Raw genomic sequence first — 24,746 nt, forward strand, 5'->3', positions numbered from 1 at the left:
AGAATATTTTGGTAATGTCATTTCATAGTAAAAGAAAAGCACTATTATGTGAGATCATGCAAAAACTTAGTTATTAATTTTTTATTAGTTTGCAAGAAAATAAATAAATAAAATAGTATGAGATCCTAATAGGGATGACAATAAGTACCGGACTCGCAGGTATCCATGAATCATATCCGTAATAGATCGGGTACAAGTTTTTTGGACAAGTAGGTAATTAGGATAAGAGATTTTGAGACATGTTGTTAAATGAGTCAGATTCCACATAATAAAGTATTCAGATTTGCAAGTGTTCAAAGTGGTTATTCTTTCTTAAATATGTATCCAGGGAACGACTCACATGAGAACAATACACTATTATGATAAAAACAATTAATATTAATCATTATATCATATTTGGATAAGGAATAAAATATCACTCTAAGACCAAAAAAAAACGTAACAAAGTGTGAGGAGAAGGAATAAGAATCAAATTAAATGCAGTTTGGTTTAGATATGGTTATTAATTTTTTTTTTGTTTTTGGTACATTATGTATAGATACTAATCCTTAATTCTTTTTATAATATATGTGGCCCTCAAACCATTACTACCCCAAATTAGTGAATAATAAAGAAAGACGTGCACCGACATAACTGTCACGTGTATGTTTTTATGGGTCCCATCAACCGACATAACTGCCTAATTGTTAAATATATATATATTATGGGCGACACGTTTTGAAAATACATAATACTCTTTTTGAATATCCCAAAGATAAGAAGATAGTATCAATACTAAAAATTATAAGACTGCATCACAAAGTTTTATTTCTAAATACTAACAAAACGCTATCTAGTTATATAAGTTTGTTAGATTCTAAAAAAGATCAAAATGTCAAATGTTCGATTTATGAAAATGAGTCTTATTAGAATGGATAATCACAACTTCGAAATAGACTAATTTTTTACTCATGAGGTAAGAGAATATCTTTGGTAGTATAAAAAATATTTTATTTCTGAATTTTCCTTTTGAGAAAAAAATGTACGCAACAATGTAAGAATTTTTACACCATTACTGAATCGTCCATCGTTAAAATTTAATCATCATTGGCTTTTAAATGTAAATAATACAAACAATAGTAATTACATATAAATTTTTACATTGAATATATATATATTACACTCATCTTAACATCACCTTACTAATTACCCTGGATATGTGAGATTAAATCTTTACATATTGATCCAATTTAAACCCAATGCTAATGTAACATCCTATAATTTTTTACTATCACATTGTGTAACATATGACATTTAACAATGTGACAGTAATAATCCATTTATATTAAAAGAGTAATATTTATATATTATCAGTGTAAAAATTTATACACAATTAATATATTATTCATCATTCACTTTATTGAAGCAGTTAGGATAAGTTGATAAGAGTTGTTGAGTCAAGAGTCAATGCTGAATATACATGTTACAAACACTAACTATAGCGTGTTGGACCATTATCCTAGAACAGATAATAATAACAATTGGTTAGTTAAAAGCTTCTAATTATGTCTCAAAGGATTCAAACAAAAGGACCCTTATCTTATGCCCAAAATAACGGGTAACGCTTGGATTATAGTTATAGGACGGTCACCAACTATACTAACGTCATTCTGTATGCTTTAAATATACTTCTAATAGCAACAATATGTTTGTTTAATGGTGTAAAATTTCACTATATTCCAAATCGGCTAAAAGATCAAATATCAATTTCTGAAAGTAACATTTGTTAAGAAAGACAGTTATCTATCCCAAAAGAGATTAGTTTCATACACGTTGGATGAGAGGATACCCTTAGTTATTATACTAAGAAATATATACCTAACCAAAGTATTGAATATTCATTCATTTGGAAATATAAAAACATACAATTCTTTTTTTACTTAGTATTAGAAGCCACATATACCAACAAGGTGTTGGTATAGTGATATAAGGCTCCACTAAATCCCTAGGATGACCAAAAGGTCAAAAGTTCGATTCATGGGAGCGACACATGTTGGGAGAGACAACTACGCAACCCAAAAGGGATTAGTCCAAAGGTAAGGGAATACCCTTGTTGGTTAAGAAAAAAAGCCACATGTCTCTTCTCTTACATTTCTACATTCTATCACCATCATGTAGTGAAATAGTTGCAACTTAAGCTTAAAAAAAAGCTTAAATATGTTTTTGGTCTATGAAAATTTATTGAATACATTGCATATACATCACAAGCACACTTTATAACTTCCTAAATATATTATTCATTACATATAGTATAATGTAAATAATCTTCAACAACTTTTACTTTCTTTTCTGCATTTTATTTCTCTACTAACCACATTTTCTGCATGTATCAACCTTTGATAATGAGCATTTTGTTCTCTTAGTTGAAGTCTCCTACAACAAACTGTGTCCAAATATTAGAGCAGAGAATAATTAACATTTAACAAACTGGATTTGTAATAAAGAATAACCCTCATTGCATTTTCTCCGAAGACATAAATCGCGCCGGTTAGCTCATTAAAAGTTTCCTGATCGCCAATTTAGTCGTTCGAAGATTTAAGACGTCGGAACATAAGTCATTGAAGGACTTAATTGGTGACAAAAGCTTTTAATGATCCTATCTGACAACAAATTTATCTTTCAATGATAGAATTAAGGTTTCTACTAAAATATTTGCAAGCTCGCGATCACTCGTTAAGAAGATTTTTCGGTATATGAACTTACCATGTTAATAAGCCGCAGAGCAGCCGGCCGTGTAAATTTTCTTGCAAAAAGGAAGCAAGTAGATGGTTTACCCTTGCTGCTGCACCATTCTCTTCGGTATTCGGTCTCGTAGTAAATGTTGTCTATTTCCTGCATAAAAACCATCAAATTTTACATATTTTCTTTGATGAAAGTAGAATACACAACACTTTATATGCTTGTCTTAAACTAACTCAATTATTTTCTTTGATGAAATTGTGTCTTTATAGTTACTTGAACTTGTTTTATTTGCTGTAATGAACCGGTTATGCATGCGAAACCGAGTTAGTTGGCTGATAGGAATGATAAATTAAGATGTTGCATAATTCGAAGACGATTACTTTAATGAGAAACTGAAAAATTCTATATTACATTACAATATTTTTACAATTACAACATGCTAAGGTTGCACCTCAAAACCAATTGATAATGAGAGAATAGTTCAGAAGGTATTTAAACTACGCCTAGGAAAATAAGACAGGTAATGTGAGACTTACTTCCGAACACGACAATTTCAGACCTTTTCGTTTTTAAGTATGTCGATATACCAATGTGTAGTAGTAGTCAATAGCCTAACACAAATGCACAATACCTACCCTTGGTTGCTTTTGTTTTGGATATGAGAAAGTAATCACACAATGAAAGTAGCTTCAAAAGAGTGATTTTGGAATAGGAGTGAAGTAAGAATCAAACCTTTATATATTTTATAAGCATTGGTGTTGCATCTGAGTACTTATAAGTCACTGGATGCCATCCTCGGCGGTCACGAGCCTTGGAATTGGAAATATCCCAGGCAGTATGTGTCAACGATCTCCGTGTCAGTTCTCCTTCAAGGCCTTTTTGCTAGATTTCGGAAGGCAAACACACAAAAGTGTAAATTAAAATGAATCTGGTGATCACAAGTTTAATTTAGATGCCACAAACTTGGTTCAATTTTCTTCAACCGTGTGATTTTTATGTCAATACTTTAGCAGAATATCTTATGCCAAAGTGTGATTCTAACTCGGGATTAGGAGATAGGAACCGTAGTTATTAGCAGCTAAATCGTAGGAACATAGACGGGATCATTCTCTTTATCTCTATATGACACACCAAGGTCAGATTCTAATAAGCACAGATATTGCAAGAGTGTGAGAAAGGAAAAGATTCTTACAGTCAGTAGTGTCTGAACATAGTGTTCATCCGGTATGCAGTTATGTATCTTAGACGTGTCAGCAGGCTGTATGAACGAACATGACATCACGTTAATGATCACAATGAAATATTTGAGTTACTTCACGACATTTTCCGAGCAGAAGATATCATTTCCGTAAAGCAAAGAATGATTGGTTGAAGCTAATTTTTTTGCATGCTATTAGAGCACTTACAATGTGCTGATCCCTCCAAAATTCTGGTAGCGGCTTTTTCTGCATTATTAAAATCACAGGTGAAATAAATGGAGATTAAAAAAAAATGAGTCTGTCAGCAAAAAAGAAGAAAAGATTATCGACTTAAATAGCGTTCGGAAGAGCTTATAGAGAGATTATGAAAATAACCTTATGAAAATAGCTTGTGAAAATACCTTATGATCTTCGTATAAGTTCTTTTTAACTTATTTCAATACGCTAGTCCAAGTAGTTAATGAAAATAAGCTCTTTTTTGCTTATTTCAAAAAGCTAATTGAATAAGTGCGGAATTAAGTTGTTTACCAACCTTAAAATACTATAAGGGAGACTCGAGATCCGAAAAACTACACCTGGATTCTACCCAGTTAGGACTCTAAAATTTATCGGCCTGGGGGATAACGAAAAGAACAAACATAGAAATAACTTATACAACTTTCCGATGACAAATTTGAACATTTTGTAAGGTCATCACCTCATTTGATGTATAACTTTCATTGTAGAGGAGTACAACAATTAGAGGAAAAGTTTACATGGGATTAAGAATATTTTTATATTCGCGAACACCACCCGGAAAAGAGAGACTATCAATGAACCATGATGTCACAATTACCTTGCAATATTTTTGAAACATCGGAAAGACCGTTTCATCCTCCACTACAACAATGGCATGCTTTCTGGTCAGAACACCCCACTGCAAGAGAATACATAAATAGATCGGAATAAGCCGCATTCTTTGGTAACACATGTCGTGTATTTTAAGTTTCAGAATGAACAGTAAACTTAGCACTATATTAGACCTTTACCTGAGATCCTTTCCTCCAGCTACGAACGGGAATAACAGGATGCATTTTCGGATTGTAACGTCCGTCTTTCTTGTCAGCAAAGCTGCTCAAATTTGATAGCCATAATCATAGTAAATAAATTGTTGGAAAATAAAGAGATAACTACACATGTATGTTGAACTTCGGAAAAAAACATACCGAAGACTAAAAAAAACTTAATAACTACCAATTTAGAAAAAAATGAGAACGATCTTATAATCAATCCCATCATTTTTGCGTCCTTCTTCCCATATTTTCCATTTTCTTCTTATTTGAAACAAAGGATTCTATTCTAAAATCTTTAAAGATTTACTCCAAAAAAATCGATTTGAGCTCTCAAGTGGCTACACAACCCGATAGCATGTTGCCAAGAAGGTTCTCCGTAGATGCCATGCAATGGAATCATGGGTTGCCACTGCCAGCATGGACATGAAGGTTCCCTATAAGTTGGAAACACGTAATATCTAGCATAGTTTTGATAGTTTAAGATCCGACCGGACATTTTCTCGGCCGTGGATGTAGTAAACATAAGGGGCCCCCGATTTATCAAAAACTTATTTTTATTAACAATAACAATTCAATAAAGAGAAATTCATTTACATCCAATCTCCAAAACAAGCCAAAAATCCAATTCATTGCAATTGCTCTTCCAACTCAAATCCGAAAATGGATTCGCTACGGAGTTGGTCCACACACCTTTTGGCAATTAGAATAGCAATAATAGGAAAAGGTATACAGCTGAAAGGAAATAAACAAGTACGCATCTTCACCTGTCGACGAAACTAGTTGGTGTTGACATGATGTAGTCATATGTATAGCTGAAGTTGTACAAAGGTATACAGCTGAAAAGAAATCAATCAACTGAAATCTAGTGAGGTATTCGGCTCGGTAATTAGAGTAATATCAATATGGTTAAACTATACTTTTGGTCCCTATACATGACGCTAGATTTCAACCTGGTTCCAATACCTTCAAAAAAATCAATACGTTCCCATATGTACCATCATTTTCGACATGGTCCCCGTCGTTTATTATTGTTTTAACGCTGTTTCGTTTAAACAAATTACATATTAGGACCAAGTTGAAAATGAGTGTGATGTAAAGAGACCAAAAGTATACTTTAACTTATCAATGTCGTTTCTTCTATCAAATGATTAAGCAAAATGAAGTACAATCAAGTGGGGATCATGCTTCCGAAACTGTAAACTTTGGTCCAAAAGTTAAGGTAAAAGGATTAAAAGTTTATAGATGATAAAAAAATTAAACCCTCACCTATCCGAGAGAAAAACAAAACGGTCATTTAAAGGATCACTAAGCGCATGTCTAAGCAAAATGCGCTCAGCCTCTATCATGCTTGCTTCTCCCCAATCTACCTGAAAATGTGAAAATAGATTAGATGAACATAATATCATTAAGTCACAGATTTAATATGGTGGGAATTATAGGTTTGTAATAACTTTTCCGTGACGAATTTCTAACAAGTTAGAAGAAAGGGCGGCCCAGCACACGAGCCTTTCAGCTGGAGGGGCTTGTGAGGGTAGTAACCTTAGTTCACTTTTCGAAAAACAAACAAAAACTCGGAGACAGTCTTTATTTTTATTAATGAAATTAAAGTTCGTCTCGTGGATCTGTTTTCTGCCAACAACAGTCAAAGCCTTTTCCCGCTTCGTGGGATGGGCTACATGAATTATACGCCAATGTATTCTATCAAGAACCAAATTCTATGATAGGCTGTTTTCAATAATTTTTCGATATTTAATAAAGAAACTAGACAATGTTCTTTGACAGTAACATGGAGATTAACCACTAAAAAGCACCATCGAATCCAAAATATTCAATAAATGCTGCTCAAGAAACTGAGGACATTTTTAACATAACTTCAACTAACGCCCCCTCACTCTTTAGAATTACGGGTCATGTGTGGAAAAAGAGAGAGAAGAGTAACCTGTATGCTATCATTCACTTGACGATTCAAAAAATATGTTGACCTAGTCGTTGCATTGTTGAACAGAAACCCGGGCCTTGAGTGGACGAAAATTGAGAATTTATTATTACCTCCCTGAAGAAACGGCACAAATGCATCATTAAGCATTACAAACATTTCAATTGTAAACAAGAAGCATTCTGTAAAATCACAATGTGAAAGAACTAACTAATATGTTTTATTCTCACGACTTTTCAAAACATGAATGGCAAGATAACGACACGTCCATTATGAAGTTATATAAACTTGCAATAATGACGAGGAAGGTTGTTATCATAAGCTAGGTAAATAAAAACTCTTACTAATATGAATTTAATTGTTTTACATTTACACTTTAGGACCACTACAAATCTAGAATACTCGAGTTTCTATAAAATGATGCTTGAGCATTTTTGTGATATCATATATGCTTCCCTTAGGCAACATCTTTCTTATTCATCCGGAAAGCATGCGGCAGTGTATTAAAACGAAATTTCGATTGAACTCCATGGACACGCATTTAACCTCTCAATAAGGAAGATAACTGCTTCAGAAATACTGTTTTGTTTTTCACCAAAAATATTTCCGAAGCTTCTCAAATACTAAGCCAATGCCAACAAACTTAAACTACCATCTCTCTATAAGTAATCGCCCTCACACTAACTAATGGTTGCAGCATGCACATCATGGTTTAAAACCAATTATAGAAATCGCTAAGTTAACAACGCATTCATGTAACATCGACACCAACTTCTTGTACGAGTAGCAAGGAGCTCGGTTCCCCTTAAGCAAAATTTCGGGTTCCAATCTTGTGAATGAATTACTACAAGTAAAACTCCTCTAAAAAATTATTCAATAGTAGATCAAAGTGTTGTAAATAGGAAAAGGGAACACATAGGCTCTGATTAATCATTAAAAGTCGAAAATTACCGCAATTATCGCACCCTCCTTTATCCTCCAAATAATTTGGAAATCCACACTCCACACACACACAAAGACATTGAGATCAATAACAAGTCAACAACAACAATGACAATAAAAGTTTAATTTTGATGCACTATGAGCTAAAGTTTTTTACATTGTCCACTAAAGAAATCACTAAGTTTTAAAGTAGTTATGAACTTATCATACAAGTCAAACATTTTCAATAATGATGAGGAAAAAAGACAAAAATGAAAAGAAATTACCCTAAAGAATGCATCCCAAACCATTTCCAAAGGAAGCCTATTCCTTGCAATGAAGAGAAAAGCAATCTTTGGGATCTGAACTTGAGATTGAGAAACCACTTGGTGTTGAAATGAAACCAACCCAAAAACATCATTGTACCTTGTTTGAACAAACAACAATGTTGCAAAACAAACTCCAACCACAAAGATCAAAGTCAAAATCTTTCTCTTCCATTTATGCTGCTGAGATTTCTGCTGATGAAGAATCACCTTCCTCTTCATTTTCAAAATCTAACACTGACCCACCATTTCAAACTGGTTCAGAAGCTAAATCACAGCATAAAAAACGAAACTTTGAACCAGATCCATTGTGTAATCCAATAATCACAACAACCCACTTGAGAAATTCACTTTAAAATACAAAAGATGTGATTTTGAAGAGAATAGTAGTGGTAGTGTGTATGATAAGTGAAGAATGAGAGACTCGTGAGTGAGAGAGAGAAGTGAGAAGTGTTTATGTTATTTGTTTGTTCCTATAACTGAGTTTCAGTGTCGTAAAGTAAGCTTATTTGTCTCTGGTTGCGTGTGATTTGAGTAATAAGGGAAATAAGTTAGAGGATAAAATGTAAAGATTTATACACATGCATCTTATTATTTATTATTTATTTGGATTTTTATTTAAAAGTCAACAATATTTAAGTATTGATCGTGTATGATACAATTATAATATATAAAACTCATACACTATCAATATATACATCTTTCTCTCAATAAATTAACAACTATATACAAAGGGAATCTTAAACTCAAATATAAAATGAGTTAATATTGTAAGTTTAAACATTAAAAAGATTCATTTTTTTTTTGTTTGTTTTTAAGTCCAAAGTCACATCTTTTTATTCAAGTGTACATGTTTGATTCACTTTAAGTAAAGTTTTTTGTTCGAGTTTTGTGGATGAGAAAAAATATGTGTTAGAATAGTTAGTCACACATACGTGTAGATATTTTTAGCTTGGACAAGATTACCTTCAATGCGAGGATAATATGTGAGAAATAAAAAAAAATCATTTATATTATTCTCTAATTTAGAACTCATCTTTTAAGTTACTGAAATATAAGAGTGTAGAGATAATTTGCAAGACTTATACTTTTTATTTTAATAAAGTTAATTGCTGATAAAAAATAGGTTATTTAATACAATCAGTTATATGATTATAGATTTTGTTTATGTTAATTAAGATTATCTCTTTACCTTATGGATACAAATATAATCATATTCAAATTATAAATCATAGCATGTTGAACTTTAACCTTTGTTTTCCATACAATACCCAAGAATACATAACAAGTATGTATATTATATTTTGATTGGTGAACTATTTCACATGCTAATATTTTTTATTGGAAAATACATCATAAGCATAATATCACAAGCATAATGTTTTATCCATAAAATAGTGAGCTACATGCATGATTTATATAATATTTTAGAACAATAACTTATTTATTTACTTAATAATATTTATTTATAGGATATGGTTAATTCTTTTTAAAATGCATTTTAATTTTAGAATTTAAAATACATCAATTTAAACTAAAGAATATGATAAGTGTTAAAGTTATTATACCTTAATTAATAAATATATACTAAAATTATTTAGAGAATTTTCTCTCTTATTATAATATTTCTTTCACATTCTACTCCATCTCTTGGTCGATATTTATTACAGAAAAAAACATGGAAATGTCACTTAAAAACCGAACGAATTACACGTTAAATTAAAAAAGCATTTGATAAAATTTAAATACCCATCTTAATATGATATTACATAATACACCTTGATAGATAGGGGCATGTTGACACAATAAAATACTATATGTTATGTTATGCTTTGGAATTTGTTGAATTATTTTTAGCCAAACTTTTTATATTACATGCTAACAAATTTTGATTGGGCATTAGAGTATGGTTGATTAATACCCAAGATTTTTATATTTGTATGTTTGGTGGGTATGTTGACTTAATGGATTTGGGTGTTTGATGGGGGAATAGTACCTAATGGAGGTTGTGTAACCAATCACTCATCATGGCAATTTCATGTGGCTACTTTCATTAGATGCTATTAGTCTTAACACAATAATCTTTTGATAATTAAGCTAAGTGAAATATGTGTGAATAACAAAGAATTCACTTTAAGATCTTGTTTTTTCTTCATTATTGTTGGACTTGGATTATTACTATATTGTACAAATTTAATTTATAGCAAAGAAGTTGTTGAATAATATTCAAGTTTGATATTAATATGATACAAATCAAATAGAAGTTTTAACCTAGATTTTGATCCTAGTCCAAAAAGAGTTGGAAATATAGAAGTTTTGTTTAATGTTCATCCATAATATGAATCCTGAAATGTGATCATGTTAACAGTTTAATTTTATACTGAACATTTTCATTTATCAAACACTTAATTGTTCTTTTTGTATTGTTTGTTTATGTCTTCTCTAGGAATGATTTTCAATTCATTGAGAAAATCGTTGAAGATGTATCGCGAAAGCTGTATTTGCAATAACCGATTGAACAAGAGGGTGAAGGCCTTGATAAAAAAATTTCTTTTAGATTCAGGTTTAGTTCGAACAGATATCAACATATGATAGTGTATGCTTCTTGGAAAATATAAGAGAAGAATCGAAAAGGTTTGGACTAACATCATTACATGATAAGCTTCTATTCGATCTACCAAATGATGACAATCCCAAACTTAATCGTATCGGATCAGCATTGATTGCAAAAATGTCCTAAGAGGGGTATGAGGATCTCTTAAAAACTGCAGTTCATTATGCAGGGGTGTTCCTTTTAGCCTTAAAAGTTTCCGGTTCGAATCTTCATTCTAGAAGTATTGAATTTTGAGACAGTGAATTGAAAAAACTCAAGAACTATCCTTGTCACAACATTCAAAATGTGTTACAAGTAAGCTTTGATGGATTAGACATTCCACAGCATAAAATATCTCTATACATTGCATTTTGTGGAAAGGATCCACAATGCAAGTGATTTCTATGTTACTAGTGGAATAGTTGTTCTTGAAGAAAAAGCTCTTATAACTGTTTCAAAAGGCAAGAGAATACAAATGCATGACTTGATTCAAGAAATCGGTCTGAACATAGTTCGTCAAGGCATCAAAGATTCTGGAAAGCATAGTCAATTGAGGGATATTCGAGAAGTTTACGATCTACTTGAAAATAAAAAGGTAACAAAAATACATATACTTTTACTTAACTTGAGTGCTGACACATTCAATATGATGACTTATCTAAGATTTCTGAAATTGTTATCCCTTCGGGTAAGAGATCAGGCAAAGTGAACTATTCTCGAGCCCTTGATAAACTATCGGATTAACTGAGGTACCTTGAGTGACATGGATGTCGTTTGAAGCATCTTCCATCAACTTTTTGTGCAAAGATGCTTGTTGAGATTCGCATGCCGCATAGCCATGTTTCGGAACTTTGCCAAGGCAGTTCACATATGAACAACAAAATCCTCATTCACTATTACTCCCCTCACCTAAAGATAGATTACATGACATCATGTTGAGTGTGGTTCTTTCGTCTCCATCCGAGGAATTGAAGAAGCATGGTGCTATAATTTGGTGTCAATGCTACTTAGATGATGGTACAAAGCTCGAACTTCCATCATCGACATTGGATCCGAATACATGGTATCATAAAGCTATCACAAAGTTGAATTCAGATCATGTTTGTATAAGGTGTGACACAAATCATTTTGACAACATCTATGAAGGTCATGGACATGATGTTACATTTAAGTTCTATGTTAGAAATGATAAGAAAGAACATGAGGTTTTGGACATATGTCCTAAAGAGTGTGGAGTTCATTTCATATTTGACTCACAAGGTTTATACCAATCACAACATAGGGAAACCTTAATGACCAAAATAATCAACAACAGGATTTCAGCAACAATTGTTCTTGTACTGTAAACTGCTTTGCTTTTCTGGTAATTCTCTTCTCTAACACCCTTTTACACCAACTTTATAGTCTAATCACTTATTAAAAGATTTCCTTTTATTTTTTACTTTTCTCCATAAGTTTGGTAAAGAAGAAGAATAACTAATACTGTTTTCCCCCAACTATAGTTCTCACCAATTTGGATCATAATGATACCTTAAATAAAAAATGAAATTATTTGTTCCTATAAGTCACAGTTTTAGGAAATCTGAACAAAGTAGAATAACATTGTTCTGGTTATTTAGGGATCTAATTAGAAGATTGTTGGAAATATAGCCTAGTTATTCCTTGATACCCACACAAGCCTAACTCAAATTTAACACGTAAAACTTGCTTCGACTTTGTTCGGGATTTCCTCGAGTTAAAATACTAGGTTCAAGGTCATGTTTGGTATATGTGATACTTGACCATGAACCCAATTTATATATTAAAAGAAAAATGATAATATTATCCTATAACAGATGTATAACACTCAAGGGCAAAAAAGTTCAATTCGATGATAAGAGTGTATGCTTCAGGTCGAGGTTGTATGACCCGAAATCCGACACAACTCTATAAACACTTCGAGAAGTACTTACAAATTACTCATCAACAAGGTCCTCACGGTAACATCAGGATTTGATTCACAACCTCCAGGACTAGGAGTCAATTCCTTACCAAAACTTCGGTAGTGAAAAAATAATGTGATAATGAAATGCTTTTGAATGAACGCAATCAATTTAGATGCCAAAACCTAACATAAGTTAATGATGTATACATTTATTTCCTCCTTTCCTCAACGAAAAAAACTGAACAACAATCGGTTAAATAGACTTACACCAATCTTGACTTGTTAAGAAATGATGATCGCGGTGGGAAAATTTGCATCAAGCATCACTTAGAGCCATTCCAGCATTCTCAAGCTTTCATATCTTCGGGGAAGGAGCACAAAAGTTCAAGAATTGCATGGACACATTCTGCAGCTCAATGGTGATTAAGCATTTTCCCACTAAATGAAGTTATAAACCCATTGATGTCATTAGGCTCTGTCAATAACTTCATATTCAATGAAATCATTGGTTTTGTGCTTTACACAGCTGCGAGAATTTCTTCGAACTCATGGCGGTGTAAATCTATGAGCTCTCTCATGAAAGGAATGAACACAAGGGAAGTTATTCGTTGTCGACCAAAGACAATACTGGAACTCCCTTGCTATTAAAGCTTGAGCACACAACTCGCAATTCGTCACCGATGTTAAAATCACTTTTGTTGTTTTCCTGTGTAACAAAACAAGAAGAGGTCAGAAACTCTGCAATTCTCTTTGGTCCTTACATTATAGGTGACATTCATTTTCAACATGATCCCTTTTTGTTTGGTCCCTAACTATGACAAGTATTTTCAATTTGGTGTTATAACAATAAACAAAAATGACCAAATTGAAAATAATTGTACAAACAGACTAAAATGAAACTCCTACGAATAGGGACCAAGTTAAAAAACAAGAGCGATCTATAGGGACCAAAATAGATGGTATGAAAGTAAAGGATTCTTAATTGTATCTGTAAAATGTTCAAGAATTGGAAAGGAAGAGGAAAGAAAAAGAAAGAGGCGTCAATTTGTAAGCATGAAAACTCATGTGTATCAATTTGAAATCAAGCAATGCCAATGAGAAACATATAGATAATGCACAACGAATATGTCATTCTGGAACACTAAAAATAATCAATTTTTGTTTGAAAAGCTACTCATAAGTAGCTTCTGATTATAATGAGAAGTAGAAAACAAGTGCATTTGTTGGTATGATAAGAAACTATATGTGCTAATTGGCAAGACAATATCTCTTCAACAGAAGATCATGAGAAAAGATACAAGGCAAAACATACTCTAATAAGAAACTATATGTGTCCTTCGTTTGAGATTATTCCTCGACAAAGTCACTTGTTTTTTTTTGGTAAAAATCACTTATAATAATTGCTGTATGTTAGGTCAAGAGTCAAGACTTTTTCAATAATCAGAATCTCTAGATAATTAGACTTCTGACAACAATCAGAAGCTACTTTGAGTACCTTTTGATTAATGAGTAGATTTTCAAATAAAAATTGATTATTTTGATTTTAACCAAACACAAATAGATTATGCTTTACACCAAAATCTATAAAAAGTTAATCATTTTTTACACAACCTAAAAATCACTTTTTTAAAACGTAAAACAAAATGGCCCTATGTCACACAGGAATAGGATAAAGAGAAGATGAGTCATACCTTGAACCGGTACATGCCTCGAAGCCCTCCACCCAATTCCAACACCAAGCCATGTGCACAAACTTGATAAACAGTGGCGGTAACTTCGGTTCCAAGTTTCAGATCTTTGGCAGTTACTGTTGCCTTATCATCAGCTTTTTGTATTGAAGGTTTGGACACCTTAACATTTTTATATGGTAAAGGACCTGAATCAGAAGATGGAGAATCAGCTGTATTTTTAGATCGACGAGATTTTGACTTGCGATTCGACTGTACCCCATTATTAACGGTAGTACCCTTTGAAGACAGATCTACACTGTTAGACTTCTCCTCATCATCACACTCTGCAACACTTCGTATTAAAATAACCGGAATTTGGGAGGCAGCAGATTTTGATTTCGCTTCACTTGCTTCATGTTTGCTTCCTATAGGCAACTCGGAAGCAGAATTTGATTTTTCTTCAGTGCTAGGCACATTCCATACAGGTGCCCAAATGTTGGCTTTCTCTTTTGCAGATGCAGCAGATCGTTCAGCTACAACATTAGTCTTGAAACTGCCGGGAGAAGGCAAAGTTGCTTTATGAGATAATTTAATGTTACCGCGAATATCTTGGCCTATGCACATCACATCAAGCTGCTGGCCAACAGAGACAAGATCCGAAATTTGGGAAACCTAAGGAAAGGGTATATAGAGTTATCATAGATGAATCAGGCTACAAAAAACATTTTTTATTCCCGTCGGCAGTGGACATGACAGCAATATAGCTCTTAGTGATGAGCAATTAAGATATAGGTTTAACTGTACTTTTGGTCTCCTATACGTAAAAAGAAAAAATCAATTCGGACTCTATATTTACAATCATTTCAATTTGGTACTCACCATTTATTGGAATTAAAATGTTGGGACCAAAACTGAAAATGACTGTTACGTCTAAGGAACGTGAAATTGATGTGACAAAAGTATATGTTGGTCCAATATTTGACAATCATTTTCAATTTGGAATCTACATTAACTCCACCAAACAGAGCTATAACAAACTCTGAAAGACCAAATCGAAAGTAATTGTACATAGAGGGATTGAATTAGAAAAAAGTACATATGGAGACCAGGTTAAAAATGACTCACTTATAGGGACCAAACGTATACTTTAACTTTGAAGTATTTAGTGATGAGCAATTAAAATATAGGTTTAACTGTACTTTTGGTCTCCTATACGTAAAAAGAAAAAATCAATTCGGACTCTATATGTACAATCATTTCAATTTGGTACTCACCTTTATTGGAATTAAAATGTCGGGACCAAAACTGAAAATGACTGTTACGTCTAAGGAACGTGAAATTGATGTGACAAAAGTATATGTTGGTCCAATATTTGACAATCATTTTCAATTTGGAATCTACATTAACTCCACCAAACAGAGCTATAACAAACTCTGAAAGACCAAATCGAAAGTAATTGTACATAGAGGGATTGAATTAGAAAAAAGTACATATGGAGACCAGGTTAAAAATGACTCACTTATAGGGACCAAACGTATACTTTAACTTTGAAGTATTTAATTTAAACATACCGGTTCATGTGACAACTCAGAGATGTGGAGAAGGCCCTGCTGGCCACCATTTAGCTCCACAAAAACTCCATATTCTTTTACAGAGGTGACAACACCTTTGTAAGTCCCTCCAACTTCGATTTCTCGGCCAACTATAAAATCAATCTGACAAACAAGAAGGCCACACATCAAAATGTAGAGATTAAATTAGCAGTACAAATATGTAAGGAAAACATTACTACATGTCACTCTCAGCACATAAATTCCTAACATAGGACTGAGATATTTGTCCTAGGACTACAAGAACACAATTCTGAAACGGAAAGCATCATTACATACAGATTAATGGTGCAGAAGAATAGAAGAACTACCTTCTCTAGTATTCTCTCCATTACAGATGCGTTCTTCGCAACTATTGTAAGAGTTCCATCACCTACAGACAGCCTGGCACCTGATTATAGTACATAATAACATGGTCAGTAGGCATAAAGTGATATGAATTACTTTTTCTTTGGTTCAATACAAATTTGTTAGGTTCCACAGTATATATATATATATATATATACTGTTAAAAGTGCACCTATATTTAAAAGGCAAGATATTACAGTATTTTAATGAGTTTCTTAGAGAATTTAGATATGAACATTGCAAGAAATTTTATAATTGACAAAACAAGGTCAAAAACTTAATATCTAGAAGGCCACAATAATGTGAAAAAGTGAGAGAATCTCAAGATGTAATCAAATAGTTAGGAGAACATGAAATCAAATACTTAAAGATGGAAAAGGTTAAATTACAAAATAGGAGAATGATTACTTATGAGTATTAAACAGAATTTCATTTATAAATGAAGTGTAACGAAATTCTAACTAAACCACACTATTTTCTTGGTAAGAAATGTTTTTGGGGGCAGAGGAGGCTACCAAACTACTCCAAGGCCATGTCATGCCACAAGCCTCAGCTATAGATTATAGAGATATCTACTACATATGTTTATTTCAATCCTTACCTGTTCAACCAACCCATTGCCGATCCACATATCACTTTCACAGTTTTACATCATCAATTGAAATTTTAAAAAGAAAGGGCCAAGTTTCAATGACTACATGTACGAAAAAGAACAACCAAAATATTAAAGCAAAAAATTATTTGATTACAAGAACCAAAAAAGGTGATACTCAAACACTGTTAATAACAAGACAATAAAAAACTGTTAAAATAACTTTTTAAGACACTTCAAATTTAAATTTACCTGTTTCCTCTTCCAATTTTCTCTTTAGAACACCCATTGGCCCAACTAAGCGACGAAGAGCATCATTGCTGTACTTTAAAGTGACTGCATCGTCGATGATAAATTTCAAACTTAAAATGGTATCATAAATGATCAATGAACGTAACTGAAAACAATGCCAAAGAAATAAAAATAAAATAAAAAAGTAACAGATCTATACCTAGTCGTGGAGAAGTACAGTCATTCTTGATGCGAGGTACGGTAACTTCTTGTTCCATGTGATCCAGGATATGAAGACGAGCTTTACGAGCAGGTTCTAGGCATTCACATACAATATCTATAGGAATTCCAGCGGGCTTCATATCCAACTGAATAGCAGTAACTCCTTTTCGAGTTCCAGCAATCTTGAAGTCTATGTCACCCAAATGGTCTTCCAAGCCCTTGGAAAAACTAAAAATTAATACTTATGCAAGAAACAAATAACCTCTTTTTTTATTCAATTTGTGCTTTTACTAATATAGAAACACATCAGCATTACATGTAATTATGTAAAGAACATGTCAAAAGAGCAACTATGTAACTTCCAAAACAAATATTTGATAGTCCAAAGTAGGAAACTAGATTTATCAAAAAAGTAACATGTACACAGTCTATATAGAATTATATTCTCAATAAATATATAAGTAACTAAGTTATCACGAAGCCTACCAAATATTTTTTAATAACAAATTCAAGCCAATCAAATATCCCGGCTTTTCTCTATCTCTAACTATTGGGCTATCCTCTGTCTTATCTACTAACCTGAGCTTCTATGGTCTTCTCACTTGACAAATTATAAGGCAAGTAAAATACAAATTTTAATTCAATGTTGCATGAAACAGAAAAACATGAAGTTCAAGAAAATACCAAAATATCAGTCAATATACGATAGTCTGTTATTTTGCCAGTGGATGGATCAAGTTCAGTAACAAGACCCACAGAAACACCGGCAACATGTTCACGAACTGGAATGCCGGCATCCATCAAAGCCATACTACCTACAAAACAGAAAAATCATAGTGATTTTATCTATTTATTTTGCCCATAGAAACAGGCCTGTAACATAGGTTGAAAGAGTACCTCCACATACTGTTGCCATTGAGGTGGAACCATCTGAAGCCATGACTTCTGAGTTGACACGAACAGTATATGGAAAATCATCTTCAGGAGGCAACACAGCAAGAAGTGCTTTCTCAGCAAGAGTTCCTAAAGAAGTAAAACAACAAAGTCAACATCTAATCGGTGAACTTTTTTTTTGGAAAAGCAAATTCCGAATTACTTAGATTTATAAGTTCAAGATTATTAACAAACTTGTTTTTGTAGTTTACAGTAAGGCCATTTGTTTAATATTTTATAAACCACTGTAGCTAAAACTAAAAGATGGGGTCTGGAAAAGTCAATTGGTGTAGTGTAACCTTGTTGTTTCACATAAACTATTTTATTTTTAATCCTTTCTATTGATAACTTCAGTGCCCCTATTTAAAATGACAGATTAAAGCCATTTATAAAACTATTGCATTTATACTTAACAGTTAACACTTCCATGACATGAGTACTGAACAAGGATAACTCATACACAAAGAAATGGTTTCTAAACAAAAAGTCTTCTGTTGCTCGGTGAACATGAGGTCACAACTTCAAATCCTTGAAACAGTCCCTCCGCTTGCAGGGGTAAGGCTGTGTAGATCTAGTCTCCCCAAACACCACTAAGTGAGAGCCTCATGCACTGGGTCTCCTTTGTTCTTTACATTAATGTACTCTTGAGACTTGAAAACAACGCATTCCTTTTGTTCTCTCTCTTCTCACCCCTCCCCCCATACTTTTTGATTTTCCATCCCCAAAAACGATAACTAGGCACAGATCTGCAGCCAAAGCCAGCCTCTAAGGAGATAGAAGATCCAACCTTCATAGATTTCCTGTATTCTCTCTTAATCAGCAATGGTGCATGGCCCAAACTTCCATACAAAGACACCATGTTGCTAATTAATTAAATGACAGCCGATGAAATCTTCCATTCCTATGCTATGGCCACAAAAACTCATCTTATAACAACGAGGGAGTACCCCTCTAGTAATGCCCTAAAGGAAATTAGTATTTCTGCAAAATGTATTAATGAACATTTTGAGGGAAGATGATTTTATAAAAAGAAAATATAATTGCAGAGATATTGCCATTTGGAAAACACATGAGGTATCAAAGTGAGTAAAAAAATATTATGGATAGTCTGAAGAAGTTAAGACAACAAACAATTTTCACCAGGAATTTTGTGTAACTCATTTACCATGTCCAACTTCACGTCTGTTCAGACCACCACGTTTTCCAACTTCGTTGATGCAGAAAGGTGGAAAACTATAGTGAAGCATGAATCGCTTTGTTGGAGGACCAACTAAAGAATCCAAGTGTTGAGCATCTGTTGGTGCTCCAAGTGTTACAGTACAAAGGACCTGTCCATGATATCAACCTACATCACCTCATATGTAACTAAAACCTCTAAATTGATTATTTCACAATTATCTAACTTCCAGCAACAAATGGCAGAAAAAAACATAAAATGCAATTACCTGTGTATCTCCACGGTTAAAAAGTGCAGAACCATGCAACATGGGTAAAATTCCAGATTCACAATACAAAGGCCTAACTTCATTCAGGTGTCTTCCATCAAGTCTGAATCCTTCTGCTATAATCCTTTTACGGACCACCTATTTTTAATGTAAATATAAACACCAATCTTCAACAAGTTCTCTTGAAATCAGCATGAAAAAATATATATATATATAAGTTACAAAGCAAAAAGTTGACAAGTTATGTTAGATTACATACACAAGAATATGGGAATATTTACAAAAAAGAAAATAAGTTTCTATATGGTTGGGATATGTCTGCTAATATAAAACATCTCGTACAGATTTACAAATAATGTCACCAATAATACTCTGATTAATAGACAGCACAGCACAATCATCAATTTTCTTTAAGTGCCTTAATGAAAACGAAAAAATATATATAGTAGTACTAAGAAAATCCATAAGCGAAACAATAAGAATGATTTAGAGATTAACGCTTTTTCAATGTCTCAATAAATATGATCTATGATAGAGCATTATGACACCATTTGATCCATATAGCTGACTCTACCTAGTGAGAATACGGCTTTGTTGATGTTGTATATGAGTTACCAAGAGCAAATAAACTTTTCCCTATGCATTCATCTTCAACTTTAGCACTAAAACTTGATGAAAGGAACAGTTTTTAATTCGTTGGAAACTTTAGAAGATATGAAATAGACCAATATCTCACTAGAAATCCACAAAAATATTTAAAAAGATAAATTTAATGCAAATAATTAAAAATAAGTATGTTAGTCTCTAAGTTTCTAACTCACTTATCACAATGATCCATACCTTCTTCCTCACTGTGTCTACAGCCTTTGGCAAAACTTTTAAGCTTTCTTCATCACCTTCTTCTTCAAAAACTTTCCTCACATCTTGTGTAATATTTTCTAATGCTTCTCCACGTTCAAACTGAAAGTAATAATAACACAAAATCCACATACAACATTTAACTTTCTGAAAACATAAAAAGCACACAGCAAAAAAGAGCGAATAAATAAAAGCACCTTTCCATAAGCAGGATCAGTAAAAACTTTTTCAATGGATGATTCTGCTAATTTAGCAACTTTCTCCACTGTTTTGTCAGACAGCATAGACAATTTGTATTCCTTCTTAGACTTACCAGCTTTAGCAGCAAGCCTTATTTGAGGTTCAATATACTTGATTGCCTGAACAATCAGAGCAGGACATCTTGATGAGCAAGACATCTCAAAAACATTTGATTATTGAAAGAGATAGACAAATGAAAAGTATTGAATCACCTCTGGATGAGCCAGTCTTAAAGCAGACTCAAGGTCTTTCTCAGTTATCTCACGAGCTTGTACATCAATCATCAAAGTCTTGTCCCGTGTGCAAGCATATATCAAGTTAAGATCACTTAAACTTAGCTGCATTGCACAATGAGAAACCATGAGAGAATGGGAAGAAGACTATTCAAACAACGAATTATAGCCATTGAAAAAACAATATAGTATAGTCTTCCAACACAATGGATATTGCTTAAAATCAAACTAAGGTACAAAACCTACACATGCTTCCAATAAAAATAATTCAGTAGATAATCACTATCATTATAAAACATCAACAATGGCTATACAAGGAACTCAACAAAGAAAGCAGCATTGGCAATTCAACTCGTATTTCAAATTTAAAAAACAAGATTAATACAGAGAATTGATAAAGGAGTTTCTAGATAAACTATCAAACATACAATATCCTTTCAATTTTGAAAATCTACCAAAATAATATTGAATTTTGAAACTCCAAGACACACACAAGAAATTAAATTTCAAAATACTGACAAACAAAAGCAATGTAAGCGCACAAAAGATCTTGGGATTTGGATGAATCAGTAAAATTGCGAAACACAACAAACGATGCTTCCAACCCATGATGTAATAACAAAGATGCAGTTAACTGATATAGTCAAAGATGTCCAAAATTACCTCATCCATGGTAGGATTTACAATAAATTGGCCATGTATCCTCCCAATTCGAATCATTCCTATAGGACCACCCCAAGGAATATCTGATAACATAAGAGCAGCTGAGGTTGCATTAGCTGCGAGTACATCTGGATCTTGTTTCCCATCCGAAGAAAGAACGCTTGCCAATACCTATGAATCAGCCATTCTTTTTTTTGTTATAAAAGGGCAAATAAACGGAACACCTAATTCACAAAAAAAAAATAAAAACCTCATTACCTGAACTTCATGATAAAATCCAGGCGGAAACAATGGGCGAATCGGACGATCAATAATTCGACCACATAATAGTTCACGTTCCTTAGGAGCACCTTCCCTCCGCATATATGTAGCTGGAATCAGACCTTGTGCAAATTGCTTCTCTTGATAATCAACCTATTCAACATCAATATCATCAAATAAGCATCTATAAATCACGGATACAACACGAGACACGAAAATCATATAACGTTAATGAAAAATGACAAATCATAAGATTAACATAAAAACACAAATCTCAAAACATAAAAACTAGTTCAACAAAATCAACAAACCACAAAGCATGACAATGAATTATTCTTTTCTATTGCATCACTACAACAAAATCATAATGTTGATGAAAAATTGAAAACTTACAGTGAGTGGTAAAAAATCACGAACAGCATCTCCTTTAGCGGAACAAACAGTGGAAAGAACTTTGGTTTCATCGATTCCTAAAACGACAGCGCCGTTAGCGAAACGCGCGATCTTACCAGTTTCGAGAGTGATCAAACGTGAACCGATTTCGAATTGTTCATTGAAAGTTTCTAGAACCTTCGTAGTTGAAGAAGAGAAGATTGTACGGAAACGAGGAAGGGTTCGAAAAAGGGTTTGGTTTCTTCTGAGTCTAAGGAATAACGACATTGTTGTTGCTGTTAGAGAAAGATGAAGTTAGGGTTTTAGATTAGGGTTTTAGTTTTATGAGCTTATTTTCAAATCAATATATTTTGCTTTTTCTTTTAATTTAAATTTCATGCAAAGTAGTTTTTTTTTCATGCTTATTAATTTGTTTTTGTTTAAGATTCAGTATAATAATAATTAAAATAGTAAATTACACTTAAACCCGTGAATATTAATAAAGTTATATAAATCACTTTTTTTTTAAACCTACACAAATTCAATAATTTATATACATATATTACACCACTGATTACTCATGCTAGGGATAAGAGTAATTATTGTTATACTATATTGTAACAAACTAAAAATAATGAAGAGCGATGGACTCTTATCCTACTTATAATATATCATATTTTTTTAACTTAATTATGCTTATTATCGGTTTTTGTTTAAAAGATTATACTTATTTTTCATGTAGAGTTAGTTAGTATAATGTATATTTACAAACTAGAGTGATTTGTATACATACAAAAATCACAGGGGTGGTTTGTATAATTTAGTCTAATTAAAAACATAAACAATATTATAGAAACTTATACAAAATAACTAATAAAGATTATTTAATTATTTTTGTGGCTTATGTTTTAGAAAATTTGTAATTTGACATTTTAACTATGTTTTATTATCTTGTTAAGCTTTCACTCAAAACTATTTATATGTGCTCAATGTCATAAGTTATCAATTTTAGACCCATACAAAAAAATAGATATGGTATTAAGCAATTGATGACTCACGTAAAACTTCATTAAATCTATATGATATAGATGATGTAATAATATTAATACTAGGTTGTTGTTAGGAAGTAACATCATGCATCATCATAGTACATTGTCATTTAAGCAATGGTGGATGCATTGATGTTTAAAACCAATAGTGCTATAGTCTCAAAATAAACATACTATTTTTTCATTTTCCCATATGATTATTATCCCTTATGATAGCCAAGGGTCCTAATTGAATGATGGTGTTTGAAACCATGATTCTAATCAATAGTATAGTCATTTGTAGTTTACATGATCTCATATATCTTCTTGATATCTCTTAGTATAAGGAGATAAGTTATCTTCTTCAGCCACCAAAATCGTGACATGTCTTATTTAATTATTTTCTACAAAAATATTTATAAAACTAAACAAAAAAGTACACATGTCATACTTTTATTGACTGAATAAAATAAGTTATATCCTAATACGAGGAGATATTTTATTCTCTTTTTTAAAAGCAAAAGTTTAGACATGGAAGGAAGAGGGAAAATTATGTAGTTGTAAGTTTGAACCTAAATGTTCATATTTTATGCTCAACACATTATCTAGGTTAATACAAAAACTCATCACTACAATTCTAGCAAGCAAAAATTTAACAAATAATTCCCAAATTTACTCAATGAGGGCACATGAATAAACTCACAATCTTATTTGCCAAAGTTGTTTACATATATTTCCATTTTCATTTTGCCAAAGCTCCTTCATTGTGAGGGGCACATATCTTAAGCCTGAAATCTTTTTACCCTTCAAATCATGAGAGGAATTTATTGGATCCATATGAAATATAAAGTTTAGCAAAAACTAACAATATAAAGGGAAATCATAAAGACTCATCTAAAATGAATTTACTTGTGCATTGAACTAGTAAGAATATATCTACAATTACATTATTTAGTAGAGTAAGATCCTTCTATACACTTTATTAAACCATGAGTGTTACAATCCCACTCAAGTAAGTATCCAAGAGGATAACACAACACAAACATGAAGATAAATCCAACCATTTTGAACTACCCACAAGAGCAACCAACAATTAAAGATTAATACGGCACTGATCTACTGGTATAAAACTCCGCTAGATCACGAGAAAGACAAAAACGTCAAGGGTTCAATTCTTAGGAACGATACTTGTTAGAAGGGGCAACCACACACCCCAAAATGGATTAGTTCTTTTTCCAGAGGAGATCTACCAAAAAAACCAACAACTAAAGGTTTAGAGGTGAAGTAGCCACTCTAAGGAGGGTTTTATGCAAACATTATCCTTGGTCTAAGCTTATAACCCATCAAAGAACAAAAAAAGATTCTCCT

At 32.6% G+C, this 24,746-nt stretch overlaps 2 protein-coding genes across 7 annotated transcripts; both read right to left on the reverse strand.

Moving 5' to 3' along the window:
- On the reverse strand, positions 2,327-8,655 carry LOC109347276. The gene is made up of 11 exons (XM_019587007.1): positions 8,117-8,655; positions 6,912-7,025; positions 6,239-6,339; positions 5,737-5,808; positions 4,949-5,030; positions 4,756-4,836; positions 4,128-4,166; positions 3,914-3,979; positions 3,454-3,603; positions 2,743-2,871; positions 2,327-2,422 (listed from the first exon to the last, which is right to left on the reverse strand). Exons 1-11 carry the CDS (start codon positions 8,375-8,377, stop codon positions 2,399-2,401), a joined length of 1,119 nt encoding a protein of 372 aa, XP_019442552.1. The 5' UTR covers positions 8,378-8,655; the 3' UTR covers positions 2,327-2,398.
- On the reverse strand, positions 12,771-22,651 carry LOC109347270 (polyribonucleotide nucleotidyltransferase 2, mitochondrial). 6 transcript variants are annotated; one of them, XM_019586989.1, is made up of 17 exons: positions 22,372-22,651; positions 21,976-22,131; positions 21,718-21,888; positions 21,034-21,159; positions 20,779-20,940; positions 20,564-20,683; positions 19,724-19,861; positions 19,444-19,606; positions 18,243-18,368; positions 18,030-18,160; positions 17,344-17,563; positions 17,145-17,228; positions 16,264-16,343; positions 15,914-16,057; positions 14,364-15,014; positions 13,286-13,378; positions 12,771-12,887 (listed from the first exon to the last, which is right to left on the reverse strand). In XM_019586989.1, the coding sequence occupies exons 1-17, from the start codon at positions 22,636-22,638 to the stop codon at positions 12,882-12,884; spliced, it is 2,838 nt and encodes a 945-aa protein (XP_019442534.1). In that variant the 5' UTR covers positions 22,639-22,651; the 3' UTR covers positions 12,771-12,881. The 6 variants fall into 6 exon arrangements, with proteins under 6 accessions (XP_019442534.1, XP_019442536.1, XP_019442537.1 ...); XM_019586991.1 differs by lacking the exon at positions 12,771-12,887 and having other exon boundaries at positions 13,000-13,378; positions 20,779-20,812; positions 20,858-20,940; XM_019586992.1 differs by lacking the exon at positions 12,771-12,887 and having other exon boundaries at positions 13,000-13,378; positions 19,444-19,477; positions 19,541-19,606.

The sequence above is a fragment of the Lupinus angustifolius genome, chromosome LG05 (genome assembly GCF_001865875.1).
Source record: "Lupinus angustifolius cultivar Tanjil chromosome LG05, LupAngTanjil_v1.0, whole genome shotgun sequence".
NCBI classification, from domain to species: Eukaryota; Viridiplantae; Streptophyta; class Magnoliopsida; order Fabales; family Fabaceae; genus Lupinus; species Lupinus angustifolius.